The sequence below is a fragment of the Pectinophora gossypiella genome, chromosome 15 (assembly GCF_024362695.1).
Source record: "Pectinophora gossypiella chromosome 15, ilPecGoss1.1, whole genome shotgun sequence".
Classification (NCBI taxonomy): Eukaryota; Metazoa; Arthropoda; class Insecta; order Lepidoptera; family Gelechiidae; genus Pectinophora; species Pectinophora gossypiella.
Genome location: NC_065418.1, coordinates 2920155 through 2942935, shown reverse-complemented (window position 1 = coordinate 2942935; position 22781 = coordinate 2920155). Strand labels below are relative to the sequence as shown.

At 36.6% G+C, this 22781-nt stretch overlaps 1 protein-coding gene across 1 annotated transcript; it reads right to left on the bottom strand.

Moving 5' to 3' along the window:
- Positions 1-3009: 3009 nt before the first annotated feature.
- Positions 3010-16359, bottom strand: LOC126373076 (xanthine dehydrogenase-like). The gene is made up of 13 exons (XM_050019056.1): positions 16202-16359; positions 14586-14959; positions 12671-12891; positions 9737-10024; positions 8749-8910; positions 7171-7299; positions 6456-6940; positions 5979-6162; positions 4992-5187; positions 4113-4879; positions 3645-3837; positions 3350-3463; positions 3010-3080 (listed from the first exon to the last, which is right to left on the bottom strand). The coding sequence occupies exons 1-13, from the start codon at positions 16357-16359 to the stop codon at positions 3010-3012; spliced, it is 3342 nt and encodes a 1113-aa protein (XP_049875013.1).
- Positions 16360-22781: the final 6422 nt, after the last annotated feature.

Here is a 22781-nt window from a genome sequence, read left to right as displayed (position 1 = left end):
AATCGCTTTGAGCGATAAGGCCACAATTTGTCACGTACCTAGTTAAGAGCCTTTTGTAATTATTTCTTTTTATTTTGGTGCAATAAAGCATATTTGTAATTGTATTCATCATGGCGATAGACTGATCCCTTGTAACCGTAAGGCGGCCTCCGTGGTCTAGTGGTCGAGCGTTGGTCTCACGATCCGTAGGTCCCGGGTTCAAATCCCGGTGGGGTCATATCACAAAAATCACTTTGTGATCCCTAGTTTGGTTAGGACATTACAGGCTGGTTACCTGATTGTCCAAAAAGTAAGATGGTCCGTGCTTCGGAAGGCACGTTAAGCTGTTGGTCCCGGATACATCTTACTTATGTAAGTAAGTTGTCGTTACATGAGCCATGTCACCTTTGGTGGCTCAATAATAACCTGACAACAGGGTTGATAAGGTTGGTAATTCACCTCATAACCCACGGTAAGGTTCGTCATATCCATCTTAGGATTTCGTATCAACAGTGGCTGCATGGGTTCTTTGATAAGTTGTAGGTCAACCATTCTCTCTTATACGGATCACGGGCGTAACTTTATGTTAGAATGTATGTTTTTTAACCATGACCCATTTGATAACAGAAAAAAAGTTGTACCTCGTGCGAATGAGACACATCAGAAAATTATTGGTCAGACGGCTGATAAGTTGAGATTGATAGGTTAATGGAGTACCGTTTGCAATTATGTCTAGTGATTGTTGTATTATATATCCCTGGCGATAGGCGTCGCATCGCGAGACATTGTCCCCTACTATATACGAGGCATTATACTTATATTATAAAAACAAACATACGAAATAAGTGCTTATTTATATTGAGTTCAGTCAATGTTTTTATAAAAGTAATTTATTAATGGTGCTAATTCCTGTACGCACCATCTACTTTTAAGTAATACCTGTCATTTTCTTATTCGCTAATGTGACGGGTAATCGTAAAGCATAAAAAATATGGAACACACGTCAATTTTAGCCGAAAATATAAAATAACCCTCTAAAATTTCTACATCGGCCAGGAAGCCTACAGAATTAAGTAACAGCACACGTTAAACAGATTGCTTACCAGCGAGATACCTATTTGATTCTCCCGGGTTATTCATTCACTCATTTTAAAATTAAGACCCGTCAATCATCCATTCGTTTCCTTTTCAGCGGATAAGAAAATGACAGGTGTAACTTAAAATTAAATTAGGCGGTGTCTACAGTAGTCGGCACCAGTGCAACACTACTTATCTTAAGAGCACGTCTAGTCTAAACTAGGTACGTCTCCTATAAGACAATCTTACAACATTAATGTTATAGTAATTCCATGAAAAATTCTTAAAAAAGGCATAGGTAAAAAACGTTAAAGTGGGACTGGGCTCTACACGTGTGCCGCATGATCCGGAACGATGGGCAAAGATCATCACGCACTGGGTACCACAGGACGGACACCGTAGACGTGGTAGACCCCGGAAACGATGGCGCGATGATCTCGACGGTTATCGAAAAGACTGTATAGAGGTCGCACAAAACCGGGATACTTGGAAAGACATGGGGGAGGCCTTTGCCCAGCAGTGGGATCATACAGGCTAATAATAATAATAATTCCATGAAAAGCAAAATAAGCGACTTATTTCACCTTTCAGTTATAAATCACAAATGAAGCTCCCGTTTTTTTCCCGTAAAAAAACTGTACCTCCAAAGTCGAAGAAAAACAAAAAGAGAAAGATTTTCAGTTTTCACGCTCCTAGGACCACAGATAGTACCACTAGCATACCTAAAATTAACGAATCAAATTCAGTATTAAAAAACTCACATATTGGCTACAGAATCCACAAGAGAGCGGAAGGAGATCGTTTCTGCCCATTGTGTAAAAGAAAGATTGTGCCAAAAGCGAAAAGCAAAGTGAGTGGCGGACGATCAAGCAATGGTCAAAAAATGGTGCACAACAGCAGACAATATTTCCAAGAAGCCGCCGAGTTTACTAAAAGCAAGCAGAAAAAGAACGCTGCCAAGTTCAGGGATCTCCAGAACGGCGAAGTAGATGATAAATATTACGAAGTAGAAAAGACTGAGAGAAAGTACGAGCCAGAAGAAAGAGAAAAGAGAGAAGAGAGTGAACGCGATAGACAGCTGAAAGAACTAGAAGAGGTGCAGAAAAAAATTGATAACGTTGAGATTGCAACCCCTAATTTCCAGAAGAATCGGATAGATACCAGCAATACTATTATTTAAAATTAGTATGTAACTGTCACATGTATTATCTTTTACCTTATCCGTTAATTTATTTTAGAGTTAGAACTTTCCATTTAGTAAGTTGCTGTTTAGTTTATAAAGTAAAGAGCGTTGAAATCCATGACATATTTTATTGTATATACTTGCTATCAATAAATTCTTAAAATAATCTGTGGGGTTAAAATGGCTACATCGAAGCAATTTATATAAAAAGTTATAATGCTGTTGGACATTTGTTTGCATTGCGCATTTACTTTTATATGCGCAAATACAAATTGCAATATCGTTATATTAGATGAATTTCTTCGTCGTGGCCTTTTTAACCCCCCCCGATATATTCAAAAAATAAATAAAGAATTATCTAATGCCAACATAACAACCATTATCACAAATAAAATTATACTGCTACGGTACTTTAGCAAAAGGTAAATAAGATAGACACGTATTAATGCACAAGCAAGATAATTATAAATTATCAAAACTTACCATCTTATAGATGACGATAATTTTATAATTATTATACGTAATTATAATATATAGATGAGTATCGTAATTCGCGACCACGGTTCATAGCCTTAGATGGTGATTGACGAAATTATATAAAAAAATGTGCAAATCCATCCAACAGTTACTTAGCAAAGATAAATTAATTTATATCAAGACTATTAGGAAGTAAGACTTATAAACCATGGCAATTCAGGCTCGTGTCTTTTAAAATAAAACAAATAATAAACATAATAAATTGAGTTTATCCAACAAAATAATTATATGAATTAATAAAATCTGTAGTCTATGGTCTTAGTATCTGCAGCTAAACATACACTCTCTACAGTGTAAGGGCCATCTGAAAAGCAAAAAAGCCTTGGTTAGTAAAATTAAAAATAAAATTTATTGTAATTATTATTGCGTATGGCAGATAAAAATAAAATATCCTGCGTGGATCATTTATATCCAGCTTAAGCTCCCCTAACCAAGTCTGCCGCATCCGTCACACAATGCAGCTCAGCTATGCCACCTTGGTACCGGTGTAGAGAGCACTCGTTCACTATGTGAGATATGGTTAAATTAATTTATCAAAACACTCATATTTTAAATAACCTAAGCACAACTTACCGATATCAAACCACAGTGTTGTTGGAATACCAGAATCCTTTCTAGCTGCAGCGATTGCTTCCCTAATGGCGAAAGGGATTGCTACTGCCATGCACAGCGGTGGTTCTCCAGTCACTAAAAAAAAGATGATAATTTGATAAATCTAAAAGGACTGCGTAGATTCGAGTCGATGGAATTTAAATACATTATATGCTGTATTATTATATCGTATCGCCCAGGTGACGATCTTATCAAGAACGTGTATCGTCATATATCTCGGTATATTTTAGAGGCAATGCAGACGATGTTTACTTACTTTTAGAGCCCAAAGCAGCGGGAGTACTATACGATTTCCTTCTGAAATATACTCTGAAATCTTGCGGTATATCTCTTGCTTGCGGAATGTAATAATTCCAAGTTCTATCCGTGAGTATCTCCCCAGTTCTTTCGTTGTATACTAATTCTTCAGATGTCCAATAACCCACTCCCATAATGAAAGCGCCTTCAACCTTGGAATAAATGTTCAGTCAAATATACTAGAAGTAATCAACTTTAGAGTAAAATTTTGCATTGCATATATCCAAGTTATCAACAAGACAACTCGCAGTCGCTCCTGATATTATGTCTAGCGATGGATATGATTTTGACAGGTAATCGCCCAGATCGGTAACTACCATAACTTTTAAAAAGTAATTTACGAGCGACCACGTTAATCACACACACAAACAAGCTGAATACATCACGATAATACTAATTCATACTTAGAGGAAAATAAAAAACTTACTTGACCAATGTCGATTTCAGGACTAACACTCAAACCGACGTCTTCTAATAAATCCACGCGCAGTATTTCGTATTCTCCAGTCAAAACATCCACCTCAACTTCTGCAAATGTTACGCCGTAGATATTGTAATTCTGGAAATCGTTTGCTCCAACAAATCCATGACTCTGTAGATCTACTCCAAGTCGATACGCTCTTTCTACCAATTCTTCCCACGTCGGATTTTTCATCTGAGCTCTAATTGGGGCCAGTTTTTTATTCATCTGCTCACAAGCTCTTTGTACACCGATACCAACATACTGCGATGTAAAGCTTCCAGCTGATATATGAGAGTTCGGAGTTACCATAGTATCGTTAGCCTTTATTTGGATTTTATCTATTGGGATTTTTAGAAAATAAGCAGCAATTTGTACTGCTTTGGTATTCACACCTTGTCCCATTTCCACTCCACCATGTGTTATAGCTACAGTCCCATCACCGTGATAGACAGATAGAGTTACGTCATAATGAGTAGTTCCTAATGGAGTCCACCTTAAAAATGCAGTTCTCAAGCCACGCTTCTTCCATTTATTCTCACTGTTAAACTTTTCAACATAACTTCTTCGATTATTGTAGTCGGCTTTGACCTTTAAATTGGCTACAATTTCTCGGATGTCTATATACCTAGTGTCATCTACGTTTGCTAATCGTACCTCAATTGGATCTAAAGATAATTCATAAGATATACGTTCCATCATCGTCTCTGCTGCAGCAATATTTTCTAATGTTGCTGTAAATTGAAATGTACAAGTGGACAAGTTAGAAGAGACTATTATTTAATGCGAAGTAGACAGTCACACTTATTTTTATCCAAGATTAACATTATTCTATCCACGACTTACCGGGAGATCTGCACCACGTATTTTTAGCAGTATCAGTTGTACTATTAAAACACTTGTAGTTCCATCTCGAATTGTCATAGCAATTGTAATAAGCATCGATACCCAACATTGATAATAATTCGTCGATATCAAACCCGTTGTCTTCATACAAATTCATATTCAAGTACTGTACAGCACCAGCTATGTTTACTCCTACCTGAAATAACGAAAATAACAAAAAGATAATAACAAAAAATGTTTCATAGTCAACTGCCTCCGTGGTACTGTACCACGTTCTGCTCACGATCCGGATGTCTCCGGTTCGAATCTCAGTGGGGACAAATCACTTTGTGATCTCTAGTTTGGTTAGGACATTGCAGGCTGATCACCTGATTGTCCAGAAGTAAGATGATCTGTGCTTCGGAAGGCACGTTAAGCCGTTGGTCCCGGTTACTACTTACTGATGTAAATATATTTTACATTAACGTAGTCGTTACTTGAGTCACGCCAGGGGCCTTTGGCGGCTCAATAATAACCCTGACACCAGGGTTGATGAGGTTGGGCATCCACCTAAGATAGTCACACTGTTGTTAGTGGTACTGCTTTTATTCCTACTTTGATTCCCGTATAATCTTAGTAATGTACATTAGCATAAGCTGTAAATCTTGCACCGGTAAGAAAAAAGCTCTCAGAGAACACCTATTGTTAAAGACTTCATAAATATCCTCTTATAACAAAGTAAACAACACAAAAACACTAGGGAGATGAGTGAGGGGAAAATAACGCAGAAACTTTGCACAATTATTATTAAAAATTATAGTCCTAAGTTAACAATCAAAAATTTAAAAGAGATTAAAAAGATCGCAGTAAAACAATTCATCTAAAAAGCAATATTGCAAATTGATATTTGCGCATATAAAAGTAAGTGCGCAATGGCAATAAATATCAAATGGCGATATTGTTTTTTACATGAATTGTTTCAATGTGGCCTTTTAGACTCCATATTACCTCATAGTCAGTCGAACAGGGAAATCTTTTCCCAACGGCTCTCATGTTGGTAGTCAGCGATTGTATGAACCGGCACGGCAGATTCAACTTTTGTGTGACCAAACTGCAGGCAACTGCAACCTGAGTCGAACGGGACACTTTGATACCGTAGGCTCCGCCAAGACGCCGTATCTTGATGTCAATCCTACAATTATTATTTGTAAAATTATTCATAAAATAAAAATAATTAAGCTACCATTTGCAAAGACCAATGAAAGAAAACAATTTATAAATACCTCAAACATAATGTTCGATTTCAAATCGAGTATTACAATGTGGAAGAGTAAATTTAATTTTCCTTCTAGTTGTAGAGCATGAGCTATATAAAGTACCAGTATTAGTAGGATCTATAATAATATGGTTTTGTTTGTATTCACTTCAGAAGACTACTTGATACTATTTAATTTTAATATTTATAATTCAATATATAAAAAATACCTGTTTTGATCCATTTTCAATGCACGAGACACCATTAAATGAACTCCGTCCATCCATTGTGACGCAGGGTGTATTTCTATCCCCTGTTCCATGGGCTTCGTGACACAAACTAATGTTTCCATAGAAAAATGATACTGTCCATATACTGTTGTCTGGCCTTTTATAACTTTAATGATATCGTTGCCTCTATTTTTTGCGTTGGCAGCAAAATACAGAGTGTTTCTTTTCGGGTCTTTCTTAGCTTTTTTAATAGCAATTACTGGTGGTTTAACATTGCTATATTTTACATTAACCATTTTAGCCGCTCTATCAGCAATGCTTCTTGTTGTGGCTACAATAATACCTAGTGGTTGATTATAGTATTTGACTTCTCCACTACATAATACTTCTTCGTTTGTGGAGTATTGGGGATCTTCAGGCGGAGTGAATGAATTAAGACCTGGTATATCAGCTGCTGAGTAAAATGCGATTACACCATGCTCCAGCTAAAAGTAAAATTATAAAAATTCAATTAGGTTATATATATTTTCGAAGAATACTGTATATTATAATTTGAAAATGATAAGTTTTTACAGATGAAAATTAGCACATCGATAGATTGAAACCTGGGTAAGGATAAATCTATAATCCACATTACTTTCTTTCCAGGGCGAAATTTAGAGAATACATATATCGCGGACGAAGTAATCTTATAAAAAATCTCTCTAATACATACCAGTGCTGGTCTGGGGTCTATAGCAACGATGTGACCTTTAGGTATAGTACTCAACACAAACGCAGCGAATACTTCACGAGGAATAGAGGGTAGATCTTCCGTGTACGGCGCTTCCCCAGAACACTGGATCTGTTTTCAAAAATAATCTCAATAAAAAAGTGGATATAATTATATAAGTACCTAGATCTAAAATATAAATTATAAAATAAAGATAATTGTTAGGCAGAAAATTAAATTATATTAGTCTAAAATAGTCCCTGAAAGTTGATCCCCCAACGATGAGTGAGTGTAGAGTGTAGTTTTTTTATAAAGATAAGTGTTTTTGTAATATTTTCCAGTACTTTATGTAAGTAGTTATTATTGTATGTCACAACATGACTAAATGTGCTGAGCCCTGTAAGCTTTACTTCCATCGATATACTTACCACATTTATGTCAATCAATTTTCATTTAATTTCATTTCATTTCATAGTAAAATAATTTTGGACTGAGAAATTATTCCGCCCAATATATTGAGGTATTTGTACTTATAGGTATAAATACCTTACTTCCCCATTATTTTTTTTATATATTATAATATATATAGTTTTTTTATACAAGTTTCACAGCCCAGCAAAATTTCAGCGACTGAGAATATAATGTTGTGGTCTTCGTGCAAACAATCACTTCGTTTCCTACGCTGAGTCTCTTTATAATTATTGGGTTGACATCGCGTTTACCAATTCAATTGTTTGTACAGTTGAAAAATCAATTACAATGAGGTTTTTTTTGATGACGCATTTTTGATTTATTTCCTGTTTACAATATCAGAGGTATTCATTTTCTTTTTTATTTATTTTCGGCCCTCCGTTCTTGACATTTCGTGTTAAAGATAAATTGACACTGAACGCGCCTTATGCTTTAAGTACACAAAGTGATCACGAGTGGTAATAACGCACAAGCACAGAATAAATAATAGTGCACAAGCTCTTGGCAGCCTGTGCAAGTGTTGCCAGTGTAGCATTAAAATTATGTCACTTTAAGTATATTTCGGCTTTTGCCAGTCGTGCGGCCGCTACTGTCGCTCTCGCATCGGACTTTACAGCCATTTTGAAAGCTGCCACAGAAACGCTGTTTGAATCATCTGATAAAGATGTAAAGGCCTGAGAGAGAGAGAAGTATATTTCAGATAACGTAGTTTTGATTTTAGTAGTTTAGTTTTAATTATTACTAATGTTAAGTTTAAGAATATTTAATTGTTAAGTTTTTGTAATAATAACCCAACAAAAACATTTTCATGTAAAATATTGTCAAGACAAGATCATATCGGTCACAATGTCAAAAAGTCATTAGATCTCATGTAGCGCCAAGTTTCTAACTCTACACGTCCTAATTATACAAACTATAAGTTCACAAACTCTACACGTTAGGCAAAATATGGGGGCTTGCCCGTTTCGTTACTATTTAGAAGCACGTTATAACAGAATGGCAATGAACAGTCAATAAATTTGTTACCTACGGTGGCGATAGCGAAATAGTAATACTTAAAAACAAACTTAAAATAGTTAAAATTACATATAAAAGCGTGTAACAAATTACCAGTGCTTCAACTTTTGGAATGGGTTGATTCAAAGGCCACAGAGATGGATTAGTGTCGAATATCTGACGAGCCTCCGACACGGGTCGAGTTTCTCGAATCTTGATCGCCCCAGAGCGGAAGCATAGGGGTAATTTGTATTCTGGATATAAATATAGTAGACCCTGAAAAAATATATGGGGTACAGTTAGGTACGTTTTTCACAGGACGAAAAATGGTAACTGAATAAGTGTAGGTAGCTATATAATTTCGTCATCCATAATAAGATTAAGAGGACACTACAGCATTATAGACGATACGGCGCACCACTTATCAAGTGAAAATCAGCGTCACGGCCTTGACTATGGCATTATGCTGAGATGGAACCGTTTCGACATACATTAATAATTGTCATCATCTCCCTAGCATTATCCTGTTTTTCACACGGTTTAGCCAACCTGAAAATTTGACAAGTCCGGTTTTTTACAGAAGCGACTGCCTGTCTGACATTTTAACCCGCGAAGGGAAAACCAGCCCAACATGAGTTGGAAAACCAGCCCAACATGAGTTAGGTCACGTACCTCCGAAATGCATTTCTAGGGAATGTGAGTTTCCTCACGATGTTTTCCTTCGCCGCTGAGCACTTGATAATCATGTATGATCCAAACATGAATTCGAAAACAAATTTAAAAATCGTTGGTTTAGGCCTATTTCGGGCACGTATACCAACTTATGCTACCACGGCTCTCCATAATATACATATTTTTTTAAAATTATTGAATATATTAGATTGTCGAAGTATTATATTATCTTTTTTTTTTTCATTTTCTTTCTTTCGTCTAACAGAGAGCTCTGGGTTGTGGGTACTTAGTTCATCTTGTGTAATGGATGTGTGACCTCTGATAATACCAATTGGGATATTGTGAACTTTCTTGTTTTTACGTTTTATCAGTCATCAGGGCAGATCAGGTCATCAGATTTTTTAAGTTAAATAAGGATAAGTTTTCTTACCTTATAAAACAAATTCACAGCAATTCTCCTTCTATAAAGCGCAGAGGGTTCTGGAGGGTTTTCTAAAACATGCAATTCACTTTCTAAAATTCCTATAGCCAATTGGAGCGTTTCGTTCGTAAACAGATCCCTTCCGATCAGGTAGGTCTCAGTTGCTGCCGCTCTGACGACTACTGGTGAAAGCCCACCATACGCTATTCTTGACTCTAACACTCTCCCATTTGAGTCTAGTTTATAAAGAAAACCAGCGTTGACAATCGCATGAGCATTCTGTGCTCGAGGCATGATCTGAAAAAGTGAATTTTATTAATTCCAGTGAGGAAGTGGTTGCGTATACACCTCTGCCTCTGTCCGACAGCTCATGTAACGACTACTTACTTACATCAGCAAGTAGTAACCGGGACCAACGGCATAACGTGCCTTCCTAAGCACGGATCAGCTTACTTTTTGGACAATCAGGTGATTAGCTTGTAATGTCCTAACCAAACTAGGGTGATAAATTAGATTTTGAATTTGAATTTGAGCCCAACGCTCAACCACTGGACCACAGAGGTCGTTATTGCATTACGTATTTAGTAACGCAACCGACAACAAATTGTCACATTCCTGAAGTATAGGGCCAGATCTTTGACTGCCTTTCTAAAAACAAAAATGTGAGGCCCGCGTTTCCCATACCATACCGTATCCGTTGCGAATAGTACCCACATTCCTAGACCGTACCAAGACATTGAAAACTAGAAAGGCAAATCACAATAAATGAGTAAAAAATCGAAATTCAATTGTTATTTACCTTGTAAGTAACGAGTTGGTACTGTGATGTTAATGGCGGCAGCAACACATTCAATATCACAGCGCTTGTCATGTTCGTTTTCAAAAATTGCTGCATCGTCAATTGAAATGTTGCGCCATGGGAGTTTCCTGTAAAATATAATTATTTACACAGAAACCCAACCTAATAAGGCACAGTAAAATCTATTGTAAAGATCCACGTGGCCGAAAGGTATTTTTACATGCCATATTTTTGACGTCACCAAGGGACAATGACGTCATAAATATGTACCTAAATAATAGTACCTACGTCAGGTATTATACACTGTTTTAAGTTTACGCGGTTATTATCATCATTAAAACACATAATAACGGGTTCTTACGGCGTTTAAATGGGGATATGAGACTCCCGATATTTCGACACTGTTGCAAGTGCCATGATCACGGGATGACTCAGACGACAGGATGTCGAAATATCGGGAGTCTCATATCCCCATTTAAACGCGGTAAGAACCCGTTATTATGTGCTTTAATTATGATAATAACCGCGTAAACTTAAAACAATGTGTGTATTTGTTGTGTGTGTGTGTTTTATAAAGAGTTTTTGTATTGTGTATTCCTTTGATATATATAATGTTCTTTTGTGCAATAAAGAGTCAAAGTTAGATTATAAAATGCTAATCTAGAAATAGAAACCAGTCTAAGAAGATCAAAAATCAATCTCATTTTTCTTTTCTATTTATTTCCGAATTCTATTTATAAATTAAGTAACTATGACGTTTGACCGCTTTTATTGATGACGTCACAGGACAGTTTTTCCGTACAAACTCCAAAGAAAACTTTCGTTTTGAGGTTCCGTAAAAATATCTCATTTGACTAGTTTGTCAAGTAGCCTATTGTGTATTGTATTTCACGAAAGATAAAATAAATACGAGAACTGAAAAGAGCTTTACATTTTCATTACATTAGTATTACTTACGTATAGTCAACTGAGCGCCAACGGTTTCTAGCAAGAGGAAGACATCGGATGGGAAGTCGTTGTGCTGGTGTTTTATCATCAGATTTCCAGCAATTGTACCCAGCTGGAAATTAGGAAAAAATTGTATTACCGTTTCTTCTTCTGGTGTGGGTTGTGAGACTGATAACAATGGGGAAGATAGCCGGGTCAAACACACGCACTGGAGTAAGATGATCCGTGCTTCGGAAGGCACGTTAAACCCTTGGTCCCGGTTACTAATTACTGACGTAAGTAGTCGTTGCATGAGTCATGTCGGGGGCCTTTGGCGGCTCAGTAATAACCCTGATACCAGGGTTGATGAGGTTGGTAATCCACCGCACAACTCACACGAGATAAGAAGACTGGATCAAAAATAAATTACAAAATGCTAATCAAGAAATAGAAACCTGGGGAGTTAAAAAGGCCACATCGAAGCAATTCATCTAAGAAAGCAATATTGCTATTTGACATTTGTTTGCATTGCGCACTTTTATATGCGCTAATGTCAAATTGCAATATTGCTTTTTTAGATGAATTGCTTCGATGTGGCTTATTTAACTCCCCAGTTATACTAATAATAGGTTGAAAAACAATCTCATTATTATTTTTGACATAATTCAACATCTCCCTAGAATTATTCCGTTTTTCACTTGGTTCTCATCTAACCTTTTTATTTAATTAAGCTACATAAGCCATCTTCGGGCGCATCAGCGTCGTAACGACCACAAGTCGAAGTGGTCGCCATCGCTGAAATCGATCGGAGATCATCATCATCACATAATACCATCTGACAGGGGTAGCAATGACTGTCAGTACTATTTAGAGACGCAGGACAGAAGTCTTAGTACGGCTTTGAAATAGACTACTCTGAGCGCCATCCCACTCGCGTCAGACAGAGTACTGCGACGCGTAAGGCAAGAGGAAAACCACTGCCCTATTTTTCGCTTAAAAAGTATAGAGAATGCTACACCGACAAGAGTCTGGCTCTTAAATTAGTGATTATGTACGGTCACGAGCACTAATATGTATACAATTTGAAACCATGTCACATTAACTTTTTTGACAAATTAAACCGTAAGTCTCATTAAATGTCAAATGTGATAGTGCGACAGGGTTCTAAAGTGGGTACATGATATTGCTCATGACTGTATAATATAATAAGTACCTACATTCCGTACAGGAATATGGGCGACCAAGTTGAGATGGTCGTGGAACTTCTGCAGATATCTGAAGTATTCCTGGCTGCTCACATGTTGGAAAATCTCCATGGTGTCAGTGAGGGTAGTGCCAGCTCCTATGACGAGGTTCTGATCTACTATGAAGCCTTTTATTGAAGAGACTTTGCTGATGTCTATCAGGATGCGAGGATATTCTTCTATTGGATACGCTCCTGTAATTGAATCAATATTGACATTGAATATACGTTGTTTGAGGTTTACGCGGTTATTATCATAATTAAAACACATAATACCGGATTCTAACCGCGTTATGAGACTCCCGCTATTTCAACAAACATTATCATGGCACTTGCGACAGTGTTAAAATAGTGGGAGTCTCATATCTCTTATTAACACGGTAAGAACCCGGTATTATGTGTTTTAATTATTGACATTGAATTTTGTGTTAAGGTAGGAACTCCTTGGTATTTTTTAGCAAGGACACTACGATCTGCTCTACTAGCAGTGTCGATTACTATTAACGACACAGTAGTGTCGGTTACAATTGACGACACACTAGTGTCGGTTAGAATTAACGCCACCACCAAACCTTCTTTCGATTAAATTGTACAGAGAACACAGAAGTTTCGGATTGAAGTTTAACCGTCAGGTCTAACTACATAACAACATCACGCCTGTATCCCCGAAGAGTTAGTCAGAGGTTTACAGCATATACACCGACTCCGCGCCAGCTATGTTTAAGCCCCTTGTAACAAGAATCCTGGAAACTACGTGATATCATTCATGTTATAAGAAGACCAGGTATGCTCAATCCTATGACAAGCCGCCATTGCCAGCCCTTGATAACGTAAATTACCATTAAATTGGCATCTCCAACATTCCAAGGACGTAAATTTTAGTATTGAAAATTAAGTGAATTAATCACAAATTTAATTACTATATTATTACTATATTAATAAGTACCTATATTATTCGTCACATATAAAAAAACATTAAAACTGTACGTAAAAAAATCCTTGCAAAGTAAATTAAAAACATTGGATTTTTAAGAAATGGCAACGTAGTGTGGGATGACGTCAGCTGGGCTAACCTTGAAATGCTAGCTGTCACTTTTGAGCATAAGTACTTGGTTTTTTATACCATGATCAATTGTCCACACATGAATAAAAATTCATAAAGTTGAATTCAGTGGTTAAGAGCCTGCACCGGGATTCGAACCCGTCACATTACTATGAAAGTCACGGGTACTCTTAACTGTGACGCGTTTTAATAGCATGAGAACAGCAATAAACTACAGAGAGTCGACTTGCGCGTCACAAAAACAGACGCAAATGTAACGCTTGGTGTATAACTCGCATGCAATGAGGCTAAGTTGGTAATTAAATCATTCAATGTACCAATACTTAATATCGGAATATGTGAGAAACATTTTCACGCACGCATGAACTAAACGATTCTTGGATTTGATATTGAGTGTGTGTATTGACATGATAATAACAAACTACATTAACGTTTGTATGATATCGTCACTGGAAAGGAAAAATTACATAAGCGTAGTAAAATAGCAGTCCATGTTATGATAGATAGATAGATAAAATACTTTATTGAGCACAATGGACACAAAATACAGAGATAAGGACAACATATACAGAAAAGCACAACAGGCGGCCTTATTGCTCACCTGGGCCTTATTGATATCTATTGCTAGACATAAAAATTTAAAAAGCAATGTAATCTTACGTTGACGTCATCTAAATTGGATAATTAGGTAAAAAAATATGATTAAAAAAGAAAAAATACTTAAAACGGCTTTTTCTTGAAATGGCATTTTGGTGCTTACGTAATTTTGCGTTATCAGTGACGATATGGTTAGTTATATCACGCAAGTGTGGTTCGAAAAGCATACCTTTAGCAGTGTTCCCAGCTACTAACATATAGGAGTCATCTCCTTCCCTCTGCAGTACTTTAAAAATATCATCAACATCATATACCCTGAACCATTTCTTGCCATCTTTTAGATCGATTTCAGTAACTTTAGCTTCAAAACACCAGTCGTCTTCTGTGCATTTTTCTTTAGAACATTTTTTACCACAGTTCTTGGCACACTTTTGATGTATATGTAAGTCTTCTATGTCAGGTAGCTTTGTAGGGTTTGGTGTGTCTATGGCAAATTTCTTAAAAGCATCCAGAATAGGTCTGTACCCAGTACATCTGCAGACGTTGCTGCCAAAAGATTTTTCGATTTCCAATTTTGTAAGGTGTACGTTAGTGTGCAGAAGACTGAAATAGAAAACGCTTTGGTTAACAAACCATATACAATTGCTCGCTGTAAAGATTAACACATCCGCGTAAGAGCAGTAGCGTTAACATAAAAATGATAACTGTAGAAGACAGAATAAAGACCCGATGGTGTAAATGTACTTAATGGATAACACGCTCGTGGAGCTGTGGGTTCAAATCCCGTCCAAGTCAATAAAAATAAGTTTCTTTTCGTAAGGAATTCTCGAACTTTCTCATGCAAAGAAAATAACATAAAACTGATACTAGGCCAAACCAAGTGAATTATATTCTGGATATGTTACAACAATCTTAAATGCCTGCCATATTTAAAAAAGCAATAATACTATTTATAAAATTGCTAAAGACATCGATTCTGGCCATCATAATAACAATTATGGCCTAACTGGTCAAATCACTCTTAAGATTTCGTATACATACCTACACTTTGCCAACAGCATAAACAACTCTCAATCGACCAGAGGGGTTATGGAGCATACTCCACTGCGGCTTGGTGCAGATGTTTGATGGCTTAACGTGCCATCCGAAGCGCATAATCATCTTATTTTTGCGGACAATCAGGTGATTCAAACCTGTTTTGTTCTTAGTATTTAGAGTAGGACCACCTAGCGTGCTCCGGAGAGAGCACGGAGTCGGATGGCCGAGTGTCATAATCACGCATATTTTAAAAGAAGTTTAATTATCTGCAAGTATGTGCAAGGTCTACCTCACAACCCACACGATAAGAAGTCAAAAATAAAGAACTACTTACCTATAATTAAAACACATAATAACGGGTTTTTACCAAAAGAAAGAGAAAAGAAAAGAGGAAAAGAGGGTAGATAGATATGTCTGCCCGTAGAAAATTATGGATCTATCTACTCCACTCCAATCTCATCAGTCATCCCGTGATCATGGCACTTGCAACAGTTTCGAAATATCGGGAGTCTCATATCCCTACTATAAACGCGGTAAGAACCCGTTATTATGTGTTTTAATTATGATAATAACTGCGTAAACTTAAAACAATTGTTACTTCACCAAGGCGACCGTCAGCGCCACCTAGTGACGTAGTTTCTCCATTACTATAAATATGAGGCGCGATCCGCGCCGTAGCGACTCTTTTTTACTTTTTCCTTCAATTCGAATCTCTTGTATTGAACGTGGTGAATAAATATTGAGTCAAGTTACCGAAATCCCTTTTATTTACGTGAAAGCAGGGTCTAAACAACAATGTATACTTACCTATACATAGCCATGATCCACCCAGGCGTGCAATAACCACATTGTGTACCATTGTGCTCAGCAAGTGTGGTCTGTATGATGCTGTAACCCGTCAACTTGTTGCCCACCTTCTCAACGGTTGTGATGTCCCAGTCTTGGCAAGACGTTATGGATACCATACACTGGAAGAGACAAACACTAAAGTACTTAAGTAAGTAGGTAAATGTATTTATTGTTCCAAACAACTTAATAAACAATTATGGACACATGGTCTGAAATAAAATTATTGTATTGTATTGTATTTATTTGAGTATTTTTCTAATTTGATTTAGTTTTAACTTAATTTAATTTTACCATTGTATTTTGTTGATTTTGGAATTTTAATTTTTGAATTGTAATTTTAATTTAATTTCTAATGTAAATATGGGTTACATGCCTGAAATAAAATGATTTTATTTATTTTATTTTATTTTTAAAAACTATTAGTACAATACTAGAGAATGAACAATTTTAAAGCACTGCTGGCACTTACAATAGGTACAATCTAGTAAAAAGTACAGTCACGAGTACTAATATGTATACACTTTGAAATTATGTCACATTAGCTTAACTTTTGACAAATTAAACCGTAAGTGTCATTAAATGTCAAATATGATAGTGCGACAGGGATCTAAAGTGACTGTACCAGCTATCTTCCATTTGTACAATAATGGCCCCGATTCCTGCAGACACCGCCTAATTTTATTTTAGGTTATATCCGTCATTTTCGTATCCGTCGAAAAGGAAAGGGACGGATGATTCACAGCTCTTAATTTTAGGAAGAATGAGTAAATGAATGAATAACCCGGGCGAATCAAAAGGTATGTCGCTGGTATGCATTCCGTTTGACGTGCTGTCTACTTAACTTTGTCGGGTTATTGACGGATGTAAAATTTTTAGACGGTTGGTTTAGATTTGTGCTTAAAATTGACGTGTGTTCCATAAATTTTATGCTTGTCGATTACCCGTCCCTTTCCTTTTCGGCGGATAAGTAAATGACAGATATAACTTAAAATAAAATTAGGCGGTGTCTGCAGGAATTAGCACCAATGTATACCTATTCATGAGTTAAGCGCAGTTCTAATACAATTATAATATTTTTTTATATAATTTAACTTGTACTTTATTTATTTTTTTCTTTTATTTTTATTTCTATTTTTCTTATTTAATATTTATTTATTTAATAAGGTGAGAAAATAATCATAGAAATTATAACAATTTTAAATTGTTCAAGCTACTTCGTGTGTAAGTGTGTGAGGGTGTGTATGTGCGTGTCAGTGTATTTGTGTGTACGTATGTGTGTGTGTGTGTGTGTGTGTGTGTCAAAATTAAATGAGTGCAAGGGTAAGCGGTTCCTAAGAAAACGGTGTAACACTACGAAACTTCGGATTGCTAATTCTACTTTTTTCGTTGGACTGTGGCACCCATGTACATTTTTGTGTTCTTAGGTTAAGTAATTTAAATAGCGTAATTGGGCGGAAGGCAAGAGGGACACCACTGCCCTATTTTTCCCTAAAAGTAGCATGGAGAATGCTACACCGACAAGAGCGTGGTTCTTAAATCAGTGATGAAGAAGTAATGAATGTTGTTAAATAGTGTAAGTAAATGTATATGTGTGTTGTGGTTTGACCGAAATAGACGTTACGATTATTATTATTATTATTTTTATCATCTTAATTTCAGACAATCAATCAATAATATTTTATTACACAACGATATATATAAAGGACATAAACATAGGAATAAAAACATAAGCACAATAAGCGGCAATCAGGCTTACTGCTTCCGTCTGTAGTACTGTGGTTGAGCGTTGAGATCACGATCCAGAGATCCCGGATTTGACTCCATAACGTTAAATAAAATAACTTTGTGAGACTGTCCAGTAGGGCTAACGTGCGCAACGTAATATAATTTTGTAATAGTTTAATTATGTCTTTTTGTCGATTGTTGCAAATAAGTCATGTCGTTCTGTCAAAATACGAACAAAATCACATGCCACGCATCGAGAAAAAAAAAGCAAAATCGATTTCGACAAAATTTATTGCATCGATCGATACTTGTATCACATTTAGGCGTTTAGACGATCGTCATGTAAAAATAAAGATATTTTTGAATTTGAATTTGAACTTACAGCATTGACAGAGGTGGGTGGAGAGCCAGGGTGTGTAACAGCGCTGATGATGCACGCCCCGCACCCACCCTCGCGACACATGTACTTGGTGCCTCGCAACTCTGCCACATTCCGGATAAAGTCCAACAACGTCACATCTGAACTCACTTCACTTCCCACTACAATGCATAGAAAAAAAAAATGTCCCCTTAACGAAAAAAAAAGACAAAGTATGAAATAACTTTATTTTAAAAAGTACGGTCTCCATGGTTGAGCGTAGGGCTCAGTCTGGAGGTCTCAGTTTTGAATTCCAGTGGGGACGTATCACCAAAAATCCACTTTGTGAGGCTCCGGTTTGGTTAGGACATTCCAGGCTGAACACCCGATTGACCGAAAGTAAGATGATACGTGCTTCGGAAGGCACGTTAAGCCGTTGGCCCTGTTACTACTTATTGATGTAAGTACGTAGTCCTTACATGAGTCATGCCAGGGGCCTTTCGCGGCTCTATAGGGATGAGGAGGCTGGTCATTCACCTCACAACTCACACGATAGAAGATTTTTTAAGTCGGTTAAATAATATCTAGCGGCGTGCAAGTGTACCGTGAACTTCACTTTAAAAAAAAATACCTAATTTATTTCACGTGGATATTTTCTGTAGAACAAAATTAAAAATATTTAAAAGAAAAAGATTTGAAGCTAATAAATCAAAATCATTCATTAAATAATTTTATTTTCAAGAACTTTTTCAATTAATTAATTGACCCGAGAAATTATGATTAAAAAACTTGAGATATTTTAAAGGAATTTTTAATTCTGAATTCTAAAATTATATCCTTTATTAAATAAAATACTTTTATTTATTCAGACACCTGTCAATCAATTATATTTATATTCATAAAAAAAATTAAAAACAAATTTGCGAATAGTTTTAGAAAATTTCCCACCTGAGTAAGGGATGTCGTTGATGCGAAAATTCACACGATCCATAGGTGTTATGTGAGGAGGAAGACTTAGATCACACTGCGCTGTAGTAGAGCACTCTACTTGCTGTACCGAACACTTAGATTGACGTGTTGCATTATATCATAGACAGCGCGATACAGTTTTTTGCTCAAACGCAATGCTTAAATTACTGATTGAAATCACATTCTTTTGTCGCGACCGTTGAAGTTAAGACGGCGCGGCGGTTGATGGCAAAAAGTGGCAATTTCTCTAAATTTAAAGTACATATATCTCCCTAGCATTATCCCGTTTCTCACTTTGCTTAACTAACCTGAAGATTTGACAAGTCCGGTTTTTTACAGAAGCGACTGCCTGTCTGACCTTCCAACCCGCGAAGGGAAAACCAGCCCAATACAGATTAGGTCACATACGTCCAAAAATACATTTCTCGGGAATGTGGGTTTCCTCACGATGTTTTCCTTCACCGCTGAGCACGTGATAATCATTTATGATCCAAACATGAATTCGAAAACAAATTCGACAATCATTATTAGGCCTGTGCTGGATTCGAACCTGCGACCTCAAAGTGAGAGGCAAGCGTTGTACCAACTGGGCTACCACGGCTTTCTATTTATTTATTTAGATAGGTATCAGTATAAAGTTATAAAATACAAGTCTTATCAGTTTTTGTATAAATATGTGCCCCAATTATAGGTACACACTGCATTCACATGCTCTCTCTAAATTAAAAGTACTTACAGACATTATTATAATGGCCCGATTCCTGCAGACACTCCTAATTTTATTTTAAATTATACCCGTCACTTTCTTGTCCGCCGAAATGGAAAATAGAAAAACAATACAATGGAGAAGACAAAATTATAAACAAACTATTATAGACAAACTATAATAAAACTATTTGAGTTAACACACCAAATATGTTTGATTACTCAAATAATATGGGGATCTGTCAAAACTTAAGAACATTCAACAGTAGCGACACCTGGTGGGAGAAATAGTTTATATCCTTATTACACAGACAAGATCATTAGTACTTAACACGTCATTGTACACGTTTATTTATCCAGGCAAAACTTCGTGGTAAAACATTCGTACCGGATTAAAATTAATTGAAAGAAAAAACAGGTTTTGTTGAAGTAAATCACAGGTGAAAAGCTAGGATATAGGAGACGTTATGTTGGGTTGCAGTTCAAACGCAGTCGATCTGCAATAAGTTTTTATAAGAACCATGAGACCTTTCGAAAGGCATCTCAAGTATGTTAGTGGGACTAGTTGAAGCCGTCTTTGTTCATAATTTCTTAGCAAAAACGCAACGGGGCGTCACAAGCATTCTCGACAGTTACTAGACCAGACTTTAGACTTCACAATGTAAGTATCGTCAGATCTCAGGGTCAATGACACTACACCTATACTCATGAACATACTACAATTCATCAACAGTAAAATCTGTTGATGAATTGTAGTATCTTGTGTCGTCAGATCTCAGGGTTAATGATACTATACCTATACTCATAAACATACTACAATTCATCAACAGATTTTACAGATACCTTTAAGCTTGATGCACAAAACGGAAATTTCGTTGGCATTTATTATATGTCGGTTCTTTGAGGTCGCAGAATCGAATCCAGCGGAGGTCTAAACAAATCATCTCCCTAGCATTATTCCGTTATTCATTGGGTCTACTTATCAAACCTGAAGATTTGATAGGTCCGTTTTTTTACAGAAGCGACTGCCTGTCCTGTGTGAGGTCTAAACCAATGATAACCGAATTTGTTTTCGAATTCATGTTTGGATCATAAATGATTATCATGTGCTCAGCGGCGAAGAAAAACATCGCCGACACATTATCTTAAGGAAATTGTTAACTAAATTCAACCTCTAAACTCACACATACATAGCTTAAGATCATTTAATATTTACCTACAAACTTGTAATACTTTTAGTAAGACCTAAGGGAAGTAGCGGGTCATTCCCAACTCAAGTATCCTCATTACTTACTGGGAAGTCCTGTCCACGAACAACTGTTAAGTATGTACTTTCAGAAATAAATGTATTCTTTTTTTCTTCTCGAGAAATGAATTTTCGCAGGTATGTGACCTAACTTGTATTGGGCTGGTTTTTACTTCGCGGGTTGGAAGGTCAGACTGGCAGTCGCTTCTGTAAAAAAACCGGACCTGTCAAATCCTCAGGTTGGGTAAAGGACCCTGTGAAAAACGGGATAATGCTAGGGAGATGATGACGGTTCCACCTGAGCATAATGCCATAGCCAAGGCTATGACGCTGACTTTCACTTAACAAGTGGTGCGCCGTATCGTCGATAATGCGGTAGTATTTTATTATTATCTTATATGGATGACGAAATTATATAAGAGATGATGATGACAATGATTTATGTGTCTGGGAACGCGTCCCCGCAGCACGGTTTTATATATACTCCCGCTTCCCAGAACGAAACGCTGCTGGAACCGAGCTGCTTGCACATAACGTGTTTCTTTTTATTTTATCTAGTAACCGGAGAACCTCTATTCTGTTTGTCGGTAGTTATATTAGTATCAGATATGCCATCGCAGCCCAAAACGCTAGCTGGTTAGTTTCAGATACTTACCTGTATATTTTTTTGCTCTGTTTGAAATGTTATCTTTTATAATTATCATCAGACTATCACAACCAGTTCCGCAGTAGGTATGTGTCATTGACCCTGAGTGTAAGTATTGAATATTAACGCGGTAAGTACTCAAACTAAATAATTTTATAAACGAGAAAAATGAACTTTCCACACAATGGCCAATAATAGTTAGTTGCAAATACTTACTTCAGTATTGTCATTGTCTACAACTGCGCCGTCAGAAGGGCTAAAATGCACAAAGTGATAAAATTATCGATAGATTCAATAAAGTCGAAATCGATAAGTTCGTTTTTTCCCTAACGTCGGTGGTTTGTGATTTTGTCCGTATTTTGACAGAACATTTCTTATTCGTGAATAAGTCAAATATTAGCACCAATCGATAAAACGACAACTATATCGTCATAATCGATAAAATGACCGTGACCGTGCGTGGTTGCGCATGCTAGCCCTGCAGGACGTGTTTTCTATTTATGACAAGTGCTATCTACGTAGATAAACGTCGTACGGCTATTGGTCGAAGCCAGTGGTATACCTCGCACCGCGCGCGATAACAAACTCAATGAAAATTCAATGCTTTGATGACTTATCACGAAATTACCACTGTGTAAGTACTAGTTGGTAACAAATTCGTAACATGAGTAAAAAATGCACTCAATTTGTGGCCATCAAGACATAAGATTGGATTTCTTTCATAGTACAATGACCTTAGCTAACGTGGTCCAATTTCTTCTATGTGTAACTGTAGGTAAATAATATGGTTTCTTTCATAATACCGTTTCTTTGTTAATATGTTCTAAATTGGCATCTATGGCAGCCATAGAAGGCTGGCAACAAAAGCTTTGTTTTTTTTTTAACTTAA

Bases quoted from the DNA above. Each gene is read 5' to 3' on its own strand.
- LOC126373076 (XM_050019056.1), bottom strand. From the start codon at position 16,359: ATGGTATCCATAACGTCTTGCCAAGACTGGGACATCACAACCGTTGAG. The intron at 10,025-12,670 runs GTAGGTACTTAT...TCACTTTTTCAG, and splicing joins CCCATATTCCTGTACGGAAT to ATCATGCCTCGAGCACAGAA. The intron at 8,911-9,736 runs GTAAGAAAACTT...ATATTTTTTCAG, and splicing joins CTGTGAATTTGTTTTATAAG to GGTCTACTATATTTATATCC.